Here is a 13824-nt window from a genome sequence, read left to right on the forward strand (position 1 = left end):
TATATCTCAAAGCCATATACTGAACAATAATAGAAACGCAACATGCAACAATTTCAACTATTTTACTGAGTTAGTTCAAATAAGGAAATCAGTCAATTAAAATAAATGTATTTATTATGGATTTATCTATGGATTTCACATGACAGGGCAGGGACACAGCCATGGGTGGGCCTGGGAGTGCATAGGCCCACCCACTTGGGATCCAGGCCCAGCCAATCAGAATGATTTTTTTTCCACACGAAAGTGCTTTATTGCAGACAGAAATTATCCTCGGTGTCATCAGCTGTCCCGGTGGCTGGTCTCAGACAGTCCCCCAGGTGAAGAAGCCGGATGTGGACGTTGTTGTGAGGCCTATTGGACGTACTGCCAAATTCTGCCAAATTCTCTAAAACAAAGTTGGAGACTGCTTATGGTAGAGAAACAAACATTCAATTATCTGGGAACAGCTATGGTGGACATTCCTGCAGTCAGCATGACAATTGCACGCTCCCTCAACTTGAGACGTCTATGTGGAATGTGGAATGATCATGCTGTTTAATCATCTTCTTGATATGCCACACCTGTCAGGTGGATGGATGATCTTGGCAAAGGAGAAATACTCACTGACAGGGATGTAAACAAATGTGTGCACAACATTTGAGAGAGATACGCTTGTGTGTATGGAACATTTCTGGGATCTTTTATTTCAGCTCATGAAACATGGGACCAACGCTTTACATGTTGAGATTATATTTTTGTTCAGTATAAAATATCTTGGTTGTGAAGTATTTGCTATTGACCTCAATATAAAGAGTATACCCCAGAAAGCTGAGAACATCCTCTCTTCAACAGTTGTTGTTTCCCACAGTTGTATTTTGAAATGTTATACAATCAGAGGGGGGAGAGCGTGTCACAGCAGTCACCAGCGAAGCAGTTACAGGGGCTGGGCAGACACTTTCATTACACGAATCTTCAGGATAATGCACTCTACTGTTTGACCAAATCATGGCTTGAGCCGCCAGGAAAATAGGACGTTTTGAACCTTGAGTGAGTTGACCTTGTAATGAATGTTCAGCTCGCACCGATGCAACCAATACATTTTTTTAACTTGCACAGCCAAGTCAAAATGTGACTAAGCGGTCACAGTCTGGAGCCCTGCCTTCCTATACTTTTCCCTTTCTCCTGCTTCAATGCCCTCTTACCTGTAGGTAAAACTTGTTCTCAACCTACCATCCTCTACTGTTCAACTCACGAGGGTGCCCCTGGCTCCAAAAGACTGAGTGCTTTTCCTGGTCTCACTGAGGGCTGGCCCCGCTCTGTTTCCCCTATGCTGTGGTGATTGGCAGAAGCCTTGATGCGTCCTGACACTCAGTTTGTGTGTGTGGAGAAAAAGCATTAACTCACCAGCAACACGAAGGAGAGAGATGGGGATTCCCTACCTTCTGTTGCCAGTTTGAGAAATGCCCACTTCACACACCAACTGCCATTGTATTTCACCAAGTACTCCAAAACAGTGGTTCCCAACTCCAGCCCCCCCAAAAGTACATATTTTTGTTGTAGCCCCGGTCAAACTCGCCTGATTCAACTCATTTAAGGGCCTGATGACTAGTCGACAAGTTGAGTCATGTGTGTTGTCTGGGCTACAATGAAAATGTGTACTGTTGGGGGTACAGGAGGACCAGAGTTGGGAAAATACGAGGACACGGCTACAACGCACACACACACACACACACACACAGAGGGGTGGCGTGAGACGAGTACTAAGTACACTACACACGCTTCCATAAATCCCTCCAGTGCACCACTGACCCATGGGAACACACTGCTACGTTAACTCAGATTCATCAAATAATCCCGTATTAATCAACTCCCACAGGAAGCCCTGATTGGCCAAGTCCAACACAGCCACATCTATGGGTCTTTTCAGGACACAGTGGCATGCACTTTACCAAGTCTGACGAATAAACTACCAGGAAATGGATATCAAATATATTTTTGTATATAATATAAAAAATTCACATTCTGGTAGACGTTTCTGTCGCTACCCTTTTTAACCGCTACGTTTAGCGTTCATTCAGCCTCTATCTAAACCCTTCCCAAGCTACACTGGGGTCTCGAACACCGCCAAGGGGTCTGATTCATTCTAAACAGGTTGAGTATGAAATTGGCCCCTCACCCACTATGCTGTGTCCAGATGAGCTTCTTGCCATAGAATAGTATTAGTCATTCTATTTCCATTGTCCTTACCTCCCTATGTGCTTGATTCTGACCCAGCTAGCAGCTCATGACATGGCATACATAAACACCATGGGGCTGTACCATAGAGGGTTTAGCAATAGTGCTGACTCGATGCCTAAACATTTAGATATGTTACTTGTTTGGGAGCCTAGCCATGTTGCAGGAGCACAATTGGGTTGCGTTAGCTAACACTGGTCAGTCACACACAATATAGAATTGATTGGGCAATACCTGGTTGTTGATAGAAGTGCTCTTCGTAAAGGGACAGTTCACTCCCAAATCAACACAACAGATGACACAGAATATGGACTTATGGACTGGACTGAATATGGACTGGAATTTGGGGTGAGCTACCTCTTTAAGGCCCTGAGAGAGACTAGCTTCCTGTCCAAGGAGTGTACTTGTACAGCAAGCTGCCTCACGCTACAGAAACAGGAGATTCTATTCCCTCCAGAAAATAAGTTGGAAACGCTTAGTGAATCTGGCCTTAAAAATTATAATGTCTTACACAGCAAAATACCACCCAGAGCACACCTACCTACTCTAAGGCGTTCTGATATCCTCCCTGACATTTCTGTTTGGCCACAGCAAGGACTTGGCTCAGTTTCTCCCTGTGGCAGTGCATTTAAGATGCTCGTGTTTGAATGAAGGAAATGTAGCTTACAGAGGCTGACCAAGACTTATATTGAATTGGGTGTTAAATATGCATTAACGGATGACCTTTGAGACATTTTTCTGTCTTGTCAGGATACTGCAGGGGAAGCTCCAAATGTAGCTGTTGTCGTGAGAAATATCGTTTAGGATTTAACATGGTTGTAAAATTGTGCAGATGTTGCAAAGGTCCTCATACCAGGCCTAGCTGAAGACAATTCAGCCTGTAGTCACACTCTCTCATGTTGAACTGTGTAGGGTGCTGTGGTGGTAATGTGTCTATGCCAGTGAAAACTGAAGTATTTCCCTGTTTAAATGGAGGGGAAACGGTGTTTCACATTCATCACCAGGGCTGTTTACCGCAGCACCTAATCACATTCATGCCCCCGGGCTAGAACCTAATCACCTCTTTACCTCGCTCACCCGCTCTCGCTTACACACACTCGCTTTTTCCCTTGCTCTCTCTCTCTTGCCTGATTGCTGGCTTGCTTTCTCGCTCCCTCTTTCCCCGTGCTCTCTTTCTCTCTCTCTCTCATGCTTCCGCTCTTGCTTACCCCCCTTTGCTATCTCTCTTGCATGTACTCTTTCCTGTCTCTCCCCCTCCAGCTCTCACCCCCCTCTCGGCCTACACTACAATCTGCTGCAGTACTATTAACCAGAGCTCCCGATTTTTGCTGCGACATGTGCCTCCACGCATTTTCACACACAGTGTGTCTATGAAATGCACTGGCTAGCCGCAACAGTTTGTGATAGCCTGCCACGCCTCCCCTTACATGTCCCTCATTCTACAGCCTCTGGAGGAGGATGAGTGTGTCCTGTCTAGGGGTTAAGACAGTGTCCTCTCTTACCCTCAGTATGAAGTGACAACTCCCTAAGGACACTTTTCATTCTGTTCTCTGTCTACAAGTGTGAAGTGCTGGGGAGAGGGAGAAGGGCATTAACAGCTGGATACCTTCACTGCCGGCCGTCGAGACGAACAGAAGATTGCATCAGACAGAGGGAGAAAGCATGGAAACTAGATAGAGGGAGTGCTGTGTTCCTTGCAAAGTGAGAGTCAATGTGCCAAAATAATGAACTACAAGAAGAAGGGGGCACTCCTAATACAAAGAGAAAGGTGACAGGCAGGTTTAGGCCCGGAGCAAAACAAACTGATGTTGACAGCGCCTTCGTGGCCAAGCCCGGTGAGTGACTGTCTCTCTCGAACACAGCTCAGCGGCACTGCAGTGTTCTGTCAGGTTGAGTGACAGCTTGGAATGAGGGATGACACCGCAGAGAGGACGACAGGAGAGAAAGAAAATGGATAAATAAAAGTTGGAGGGGGGAGATAAGTCCTGGGTGGGAAGGGAGGGAATAATCGCCAAAGTGAACACACACACTTTCTCTGATACACAAACACACAGACCTGTCGCCCTCGGTAGGTAAAAAAGACAATAGCAGAGCACTTGCTCATTCATATTCCGCATGATGATGACAATTGGCAGTCATGTTCCTCTCACAATCAGCAATGTTGCAGAAGCCAGCTGCCTTCATTGTGTGTGTTGATTAATGAGTTGCATTACCTGACACGGCGGCCATGTTGGCTCCAGCACTTCAGCAGATGACTGAGTGAAGGGGAAATGAGACAACGGCCAGTCAAGTGTGGATGTTTTTGGATGTTAGATGACAGGTGATTAGCATCAATTGGATGTTAGCGTTTGTATGCGATGATGATGATGATGGAGAATTCAGTGGTTGAGTGTGATCGCTAAGCATGTTGTGTTTGTGCGAGAGAGAGAGATTGTTGAGTGTTTATGGAAATCATGCTGTGTACGTGAGAAAATGAGATGGTGAGAAGGTTGGCTCTCTTATTGATGGTTGCTAATCAAATATTGATGCTAATCATGCTGTGTTTATGTGCTTGTTGAGAATGGGAGACAGAATGTAGATGTTCGCTAATGTATATTGATGGTGTTCACACTGTTGGGTCATTATGTGAAATGATAATTCAGTGTGTGTGTGTATTGATTGTAATTGATGCTGTGTGCCTGTGTGTATTAACGGTAAGTCACGTCTGTGAATGCTGGATAATTATGTATATGGTTAATCATGCTGTGTGTCGTTGCAGGGGTGTCGTTCAACAGCGTTTACACACAGATCTGGAGGGTTCTCCTGCACCTGGCGGCCGACCCGTTCCCAGAGGTGTCCGACTTGGCCATGAAGGTCCTCAACAGCATCGCCTACAAGGTACTAAACATACACACTGTTCTCTCTCCTTCTGCTGTGTGTCTGTTTGGTTTTCTTTAGGTGTGTTTTATGCGTTGAAAAGGTCATGTAGTTTCATACACACACACTCTTGTTCTTACACACACACACACTCACATACACTCTCCCTCTTCCCTGGCATTTTCCCCACCTCGAGACCATTACTTTTGTGCAAATGCAATTAAGGCGAAACGACTCCCCCAGGCCAGCCACTGCAGAGGAGAAGCCTGCTGTTACTTAAGAAGGTGTAATAACCACTGTTGGCCCCTGGCGCTGGAGAGAGCCCTTGTATTTCCTGCTGCTGACACCATCAGTTCCTCGCAGTCCCCAGAGCTGTTCATTTCAGCTTTAGGGCTTCCCACTGAAGCCCTGTAAAAAAACAACAGGACTTATTAGATATTACATTGCAACAGACTCTAATGTATGAGGCACTGCAACAGACTCTAATGTATGAAACATTGCAATGGACTAATGTATGATGCCGCAGTATTTAAAAAATAAAATATATACAATATGGGCCACTGCTGCAGTCTCAGGAAAGGGCATTTGACCATGATAACATCGTGGCTTGTACATTTATCATCTCCGGTGTACTTTTTCTCCTCAACACAATCCACAGTCATGTGCAACTCTTCTCTGAGACAGAGACAGGGGAAGCCCAGGTGGAAATCCCTGTGAATCTCTGGATGTGTCCCAAAATGACCCCCGATTGAAGTAGTGCACGACGTAGGGAATAGGGTGCCATTGGGGATGCAAATCTCTCTGTTTCCTGCTCTTTTGATCCATCTGTAGATGAGCTTGGGAGGAACTATGATCTCTCTATCATCATCTCTCTATTGCAGTGGTGTTTCATCTCCCAAAGGTTTTCTTTCCTACTGCAAGATGACTTTAGGAGGATTTTCTTTTATCAGCTCCCCCCACCACCACCACCACCATCGCTCCCTCAATACATTCTGCCCCAGATTCAAATTGACTGATTTAACCTGTAAATGATTGTTGCCGTAGAGTTGGTTTTCTCTAACATCTTACCTGGTGAAAAGAAAGTTAATGAACAAGCAAATGAGATGGAGACTTAAACGGTGTCTGCGATGTTTAGACACAAACAAATATTGGACAGTAAATTGTGCCTTCCTGTATTGTGCTTACGCAGCACATTCTATTCCACTGAGACGTTGACTTTATGTTCATATTCTTATCGTCATTTTTTCTTATTGTTGCATTGTCGAGACCTGCAAGTGGGCATTCCATTGGACGCTGTATTACCATGTGTATCCTGTTCATGCGACTAATAAAACGTGAAACCTCAACCCTTACACCCCTCAACAAGAAAAACCCCATCTCACACGGATGCCGTGATTATCTACTAGTCACTTAACAAGTCCTCACACACTCTTCAGCCTGGCAACACTTCAAAGGAAAGAACAAAGAGGGTCTACCCACACCTTCACACACACACACACACACACACACACACACACACACACACACACACACACACACACACACACACTCTCACACTTAAAAACAAGTGTCAATCTAGGTATTGTGTCTCGCGCTAAACACAATCTTGACTGGAGTGTGTAACAGTTTGGTGCAGCCCACGTCTGTTAAAGCCAGAGCTCTCGACAGCCTTCCCTTGACAAGCAGAGAAATGCTCTCATTGGTTTAAGTGTCCAACCGAACAAATCCAATTGTTTTAATTAGGATTTTTAGCGCGTAGTTGCCAGGTGCCAAGGAGGATGGAAGTGTGAAACACATGCAGCTTCTTTGTTCTCCAAATTAACATTTTAATGCATTTTTCATGGGGGGGCACCTAGTCAGTGATACAACTGAATGCCTTCAACTGAAATGTGTCTTCCGCATTTAACCCAACCCCTCTGAATCAGAGAGGTGTGGAGGGCTGCCTTTATCGACATCCAAATCTTCGGCGCCCAGGGAACAGTGGGTTAACTGCCTTGCTCAGGGGCAGAACAACAGATTTTTACCTTGTCAGCTCGGGGATTTGATCCAGCAACCATTCGGTTACTGGCCCAACACTCTAATCACTAGGCTACCTGCCATCCCTTAACAAGAGGTTTAAGCCTAAAGGTTAACTTGTTATATTTTTGTATGTGGTCCATACTTTGTGGTGATAAGATTGTAGGATTTAGGATTTGTAAGCGAGTCTGTGCTATTCTCTCACATTCTGACATCCGTTGTCCCGGGGTGTTGTGGGTGAATGTTAGCTTGCAGCAGGGTTTCTTATTGCACAAGTTCAGGTAGTTCCCTTCCCGTTTCAGCCTGTTTGCTTCTGTTTGGTTCCTAGTGAATGCCCCTTTTTGGTTTTCTCTTGTGCCAACTTCTACGGACCAACAGTACGAGTTAGAAAGAGAGCACAAACTGATCTGGGACCAGGCTTTGCACATTCGGGGAGACACTGGTAGAAAAAGCTCTAAAACCAACAGCATGAGATCATGATCACTCTTCTCAACCCACAATCTCTGGGCCTTACTGCCTTACTCAGCAGAAAATCACCGCTCTCACTTCCACAATCCCTCCCCCTCGGTACTGCCTCCATCAATCAGATTGCTTCTTGCATCAGACCACCACCCCTTCCAACCAATCACACCTCACTTTGAGGCTGCTTCATGGGGCTATTATCGTTGATCAGGGAGGTGTTCTGTTCTTGTGTGCGCCCACAGACCATTTAAATCCCCCCTTTGAATAATTCAACACTCACAAGTGTAGAGATACTGGCTGGCTGTGTGTCCCAAATGGTACCCTACACAGTGCACTACTTTTCACCAGGGCCCAGTAGTGCACCAAATAGGGGATAGGGTGCCATTTGGGACATAGGTGCTGTTAACTTTGTCTGCTGCAGAAGCAGTTGGGTTTCAGATCTCCTGGCCCGCCGGGAAGCCCGTTGTGACAACAGGGTTTATATACTCTTCAGTATCTCTCTTGCTTTGTGTATTTTGTTAGCATGGCTTTAGGAAGTGATGAGTAATTAAGGGAAGTAAGTAAGTAGGGGGGGTGACAGGATGTTACACAGCACCTCGTTGGCGTCTCCGTTAAGCGCACCGGTGGCAACTGGACGCGTCTGTTCAAACGAAGAACTCAACAGAATACAATTATGCCACAATATGTCATGTTTTGCATACATTACGTTAGGAGGCGTTGTCTATGGCAAAGATGACTATGTACCCACTGGTGGTGGAACGAGTTGGTTTGAACCAGCCAGGCACTTAATGCCATGCAATGATGGGACACAATTACGCAACAATTGTATTTAATGTTCTGCGTCCATTATGCTGGGAAACGTTGCCTATTGGAGAACGATACACATGTTGTTTTCCATGCGTCGATGATGACTATGCACCAATGGTGGAACGCGCCGGTTCGAACCAAGCACTTTATACCATTCAATTATGGGACACAATTACTCAACAATTGTATGTGTTGCACTAAGCAGGAAGCTTAGTCTGTGGGGTAATGATAACCTATTGTCTACCATGCAATAATCCTGATGATTGTGTGTTGCATGGGAAATTACATACCGGTTATTTAATTTCTTACGCTGTCAGACTGACTTCACCAGCTCTTACTGATTGTGATAAAATGACAAGTTTCACATCTTCCTCCTTTTGCTATTCTCTCCCCTCCTCTTCTTCCTCTTGCTGTGTTGTTTAATAATGATAGCTTTCCCCCTCTGCAGAGAATCCAGATATCTCCATTGTTCCTTAGTTGATATGAGCGTGTTGATTTAACAGTTAGCGAAAACTCCCAGTGTGAGATGAGATCAATTTTACCCTTTGAAGATTTCTGTCTAAGAAGTACTGCTTCTCAGCTCTCTCTCGATGTGATGGTGTCTGTTTATGTGTGTGTGTGTTAAGAGATTTTTGCCAAAATGCTTTCTGTGTTTGTGTGGTAATTAGCACTGCGAACATTGCAGTGTATTATTTGTTGTGGTGGTGTGATAATTGCTTGGTCTCTCCCACCTAATTCATCTTTTACTACTGCAGTTTGTGAAGCCTCTCAGATTAGTGGCAGCTCATCCCTAACGACTGTCATTTCTATGCTTCGTTTTAGTGAAGCGCTCGCCTGCAAACACGAGTAATTGATGATGCCGCAACCCACACACACGTGTTATAGTAGCAAACTCTTAAACTCACAGACACACAGACACACACACACACTACTACTGGCAATTAGCATAGAAATCTAATCAAAAGGCAATTCCAGATGGTAAAATGTGTTTGTTTGCTGGTGTTAACTGGATCTCCTGAAGCCAACCAGGTTTTTCTCTCTGCTCTGACTTTTGTAAACAACTCACTGTTATTCATCAGGTTTCCCTCATTGAGTTTTACTCTCCTCTGGTGAATAGCTGTTACAGTGTATACTGGCGTTGATTCTGTTATTGATGGGTGTGGTACCGGGAGGATTTCAAGGTATCTCTGTTGCTGGTGTTGTTGTATAGATCATTTGGGTAATATGTTGAAATACAGTCGAAGTTCACCCAACAGTTACAGAACACAGTACAGTAGGTTTCCTTACAAAGTATGTTTTAGCCTACTTATGTTAGCCATTTCGAGCCTAATGTAATATCAATCATTTCTCACTTTTTGTACTCCTGCTCTCTCTTTTCCCTCCGTCTCTCTTCTCCTCCTGTCGCCTGTCTCTCAGGCCCTGTCTCTGTCTCTGTCTCCCCAGGCCACTATGAACGCTCGGCCCCAGAGGATCCTGGACTCTGGCTCTCTCACCCAGTCGGCCCCTGCCAGCCCTACCAGCAAGGGGGCACACATCCACCAGGCAGGGTGAGGATATATACACACACACACACACACACACACACACGCTCAACTCATATTACACACAATCTTCATATTCTTAACCCTACCAGGATTATTGGTGTAGCAGACACACAAACACACACACCACTTTACATCCACCATCCTCATTTTCTCTCTAATGCTTTCCTGCCCCCTACACTAACCTCCCTCTCCCCCCATATCTGCCTCTTCCCCCAGTGGTTCTCCCCCCATGCCCAGTGCCAGCAGCTCCAGTCTGACTAACGAGGTGCCCAAACCCCCGACACGCGGAGGTGAACAGCCCCCCACGCGACCCCCCTACACCCCCACGCTGGGCGGACAGGCCCCCCACTCCCACCAGTTCCCCCGCACGCGCAAGATGTTCGACAAGGGGCCCTCCGGCTCTGAACAGGTACCCTGACATCTTCATTTTCTAGAATCTCATTTCTGGTTGACTTGTTTCTTAAGGAGAAAAATACGAAATAACCTAAGAACATTTAGTGATAGCAACTTTCCTTAACTGACTTCCGAAGTCTATAGTAAAGGAAGACGTGGTAGTTGAGAAGAAATCTCATTTAAACAATACATTTATGCTAATTACCTCTATTGCTCAATTAAGGCTTCTGGAGAAATGTTTTTATCCAACTTGATTAAGATGCTTCATTTGAGTCAATTTAGTCTGTTTGATTCATTATGAAAGAACTCCCAGACACGTATTTTTGGATCATCTTTCATAATGAATTCTGAGTGTGTGGTGGTGTGTATTAGTGTTACTGTGTTAAAATGTGAATATTTTGTAATTATCTGCGTGTGTGTGTGTGTCAGGCCGGGGATGATGCAGATGACCCAGGAGGTCACAAGGCCTACATGAATGCTAACCTGTCTACAGGGCTGTGTGACTGGAGCGCCAAGTACTTTGCTCAGCCTGTTATGAAGGTACTGTACTACACTTCTCTCCCCTATTTTCATCCCTCTTTCTCTGTCACACACTCTCTCGCTGCCTCTCTTAAACACACACACACACACACAATACTGAAGTGTCTCAGTACCTGTTCAAGGAAGCTGTTTAGGCTGTTACAGCACCTGACCTTCCTTGGATGGTCAGAGGAAGCAGCTGAGTCGTGTGTATGGCTGTCTCTACACACTCACTCACTCACTCCGACACACAAACGTCCTCACGCACACACACGCGCACACACACACACCCATTCTCGCGCACACACACACACCCATTCTCGCACACACACTCCCATTCTCGCACACACGCGCACACACACACTCCCATTCTCTCGCACACACACACACTCCCATTCTCACACACGCGCACCTTGGCAATGCCGTTAGGGGAACCGCAAACTCCCTCCAACAAACTCCCTCCAACGCCTTTCATCTCTCCATCCTCTGAAAGAGAAAAAGAAACGTTGTCAGCTCGTCTTGACTTTTTTGACTTTGCCAAACTGCTGCTGGTCTGGAGGTGAGAGAGAGAAAAGGATGGACAGAGACACTAGGTGGATAAGAGAGAAGCAGAGAAGTGGCTTGAGAAACAGGAGAGAGAGAGAGAGGGAGGAACAAAGTGGGGACATGGTATAGAAGGAAAGAAAAACAAGGGGTGATGGGGTGAGATGAGACGGATGAGAGCGAGAGGAAAACGAGAGCGGGAAGAGAGAGGCAGAGGTATTCACTTTGCAGAAGTACAAATGAGAAAGCTGCGTTTGCAATTTCTGGAACGCTCCCATAAAGAGCCGTTGTCTAAAAGTCTGTACACAGGTTATCATATCAATGTGTCAGCAGTACGAGGTGTGTGTGTGTATATATAACCATTAGCAGACCTTTGGTGTGTGTGTGTTTCCGTCCTTTGTCAGCCAGGTTCATTGTACAGTCAGTGTGTAATGTCCCACATTAGTGGCTGAGATATCCATATTGCAAGAGGCTGCATTTAAAAAAAAATTTTTTTTACCATGAATGTAACATTCAAATGTGATAAGGGTCCCCTGGGAAACTGACCAACACTTTGGTTCCTACTCTGTCACAACAACTTCTACTCTACCTGGCTTTTTTCATTCATTGTCATGCCAATTAGATTATTTGCCCATATCATGCAGCCCAAGCTGAGACCCAGCATCATGACAGCCTCTCACCTTGACACACACACACACTCACACTCATCAGCGCTGACTGAGGCAGGCCTTAATGTCTTAGCGCTGTAGAGATGTACAAGCAAACAGTGACTTGCACACACTATTCCCTTGAGTCCTTTACTTAATCACTCTCTCTCTCTCCACCCTTCTACTCTCTCTCTCCACCCTTCTACTCTCTCTCTCCACCCTTCTACTCTCTCTCTCCACCCTTCTACTCTCTCTCTCTCTCCACCCTTCCATTCCTTTTTCACCCTGTCTCCCTCCCTAACCCCTCCATCTGTCCCTCCCTCCACCGCTCTATGTTTTGTCACTGAGTGCTTGGTGGTTATTACCACAGCGTATGAATCTACATGCGGTAGCAGTCAATGGCTCCCTATTCCATAGAAAACGCACTATGGGCCCTGGTCAAAAGTAGGGCACTGCGTAGGGTATAGGGTGCCGTTTGGGGTCCAGTCAGTGTGTGGCTGCTCTGTTAGTGTTAAGTATTCGGAGGGCAGAGCAGGGAGCCTGGTGGGGCATGTACTTAATAAGCAGCAACACTCTGGCCTCACAACACTCCACCATTACACTCCATTACAGTCTTTCTCTGTACATTACTAGCCCTGTCCATAATGCTAATGGTTACAGCTATACACACAGGGACACGCGCGCGCGCGCGCACACACACACACATTTACATAGAAATGTCTGTGCGCACATCAGACGCACAGAAACACACATGCACACACATCCACTTAGAAACACACATCTACACAGAAATGCACGCATGCACAGACACACACCAAAACACTCAAACTCGATCCCTTCATTGCCCTCTACAGTTACACCCGAGGACCGCCATTGACGCTCACTAATGATTCTCTCCCTGTCAGGGACTTGGGGATGGAGAAAACCATCAAAACAGCCTGAGAGGTAGCCCTCAGAAATAGAGGGATGAATGGATGGAGAGAAAGAGGGGGGTATGAGAGTGTGAGGGAGGAGAAAACCCCTCAACACAGCCTGAGAGGCAGCCCTCAAAGAGGGGCGATGGAGGGAGAAGGAGGGGATAATGGATGGATGGAGGGAGGGGGAGGAGAGATGAGAGAACATGCAAGGATAGAGCTTTTAACAGTTGAAGCCTAAGAGGGGATCCTCTTCATTTAGCTCATTAACCCATCATTCCAAAGAATGGGATGACAGAAGGAGAGGAGAGGGTGAGATAAGAGTGTTAGATGGGCAGGAAGAGGATGAGGGAGTGTTGAAACGTGGGAGGAAACACTTAGCAGCCTGAGAAGCAACCCTCTTCGTTTAGCCCAGTAGCACAAAGCTCTTGTCTTTATACCATGAAGGAGTATGACTGGAGGAGAGAGAGGGGAAGGGAAGCAAGTGTCTTATTCTCTTAGCTCTGTAATCACTTCCAGTTTAGACATTCAATCTAATAGAAATAAAACATGTCTCTCTCTCTAGATCCCAGAAGAGCATGATGTGGAGAGCCAGGTGAGGAAAGAGAGGGAGTGGAGGTTCCTGAGGAACGCCCGCGTTCGAAAACAGAGTCAACGTATCACGCAGAGAGGTGACGCACACAAACACTATGTATAGCTACACATAAATACACACAAACACTATGTATAGCTACACATAAATACACACAAACACTATGTATAGCTACACATAAATACACACACACTGTATAGCTACACATAAATACACACAAACACTATGTATAGCTACACATAAATACACACAAACACTATGTATAGCTACACATAAATACACACAAACACTATGTATAGCTACACATAAATACACAC

The 13824-nt window shown here is 45.7% G+C and overlaps 1 protein-coding gene across 7 annotated transcripts in view; it reads left to right on the forward strand.

Moving 5' to 3' along the window:
- LOC109889410 (regulatory-associated protein of mTOR) overlaps positions 1 to 13824 on the forward strand; it is a 178069-nt gene that overhangs the window by 144859 nt on the left and 19386 nt on the right. For 4 of the 7 annotated variants that reach the window (XM_031829912.1, XM_031829923.1, XM_031829914.1 and 1 more), the window contains exons 22-26: positions 4973 to 5091; positions 9772 to 9902; positions 10116 to 10308; positions 10722 to 10832; positions 13481 to 13586. In XM_031829912.1, coding sequence (XP_031685772.1) covers positions 4973 to 5091; positions 9772 to 9902; positions 10116 to 10308; positions 10722 to 10832; positions 13481 to 13586 — 660 coding nt within the window. The remainder of the gene's footprint in view (positions 1 to 4972; positions 5092 to 9771; positions 9903 to 10115; positions 10309 to 10721; positions 10833 to 13480; positions 13587 to 13824) is intronic. The other 3 variants (XM_031829918.1, XM_031829930.1, XM_031829939.1) reach the window with 1 other exon arrangement.

Source organism: Oncorhynchus kisutch, linkage group LG1 (genome assembly GCF_002021735.2).
Source record: "Oncorhynchus kisutch isolate 150728-3 linkage group LG1, Okis_V2, whole genome shotgun sequence".
NCBI lineage: Eukaryota > Metazoa > Chordata > Actinopteri > Salmoniformes > Salmonidae > Oncorhynchus > Oncorhynchus kisutch.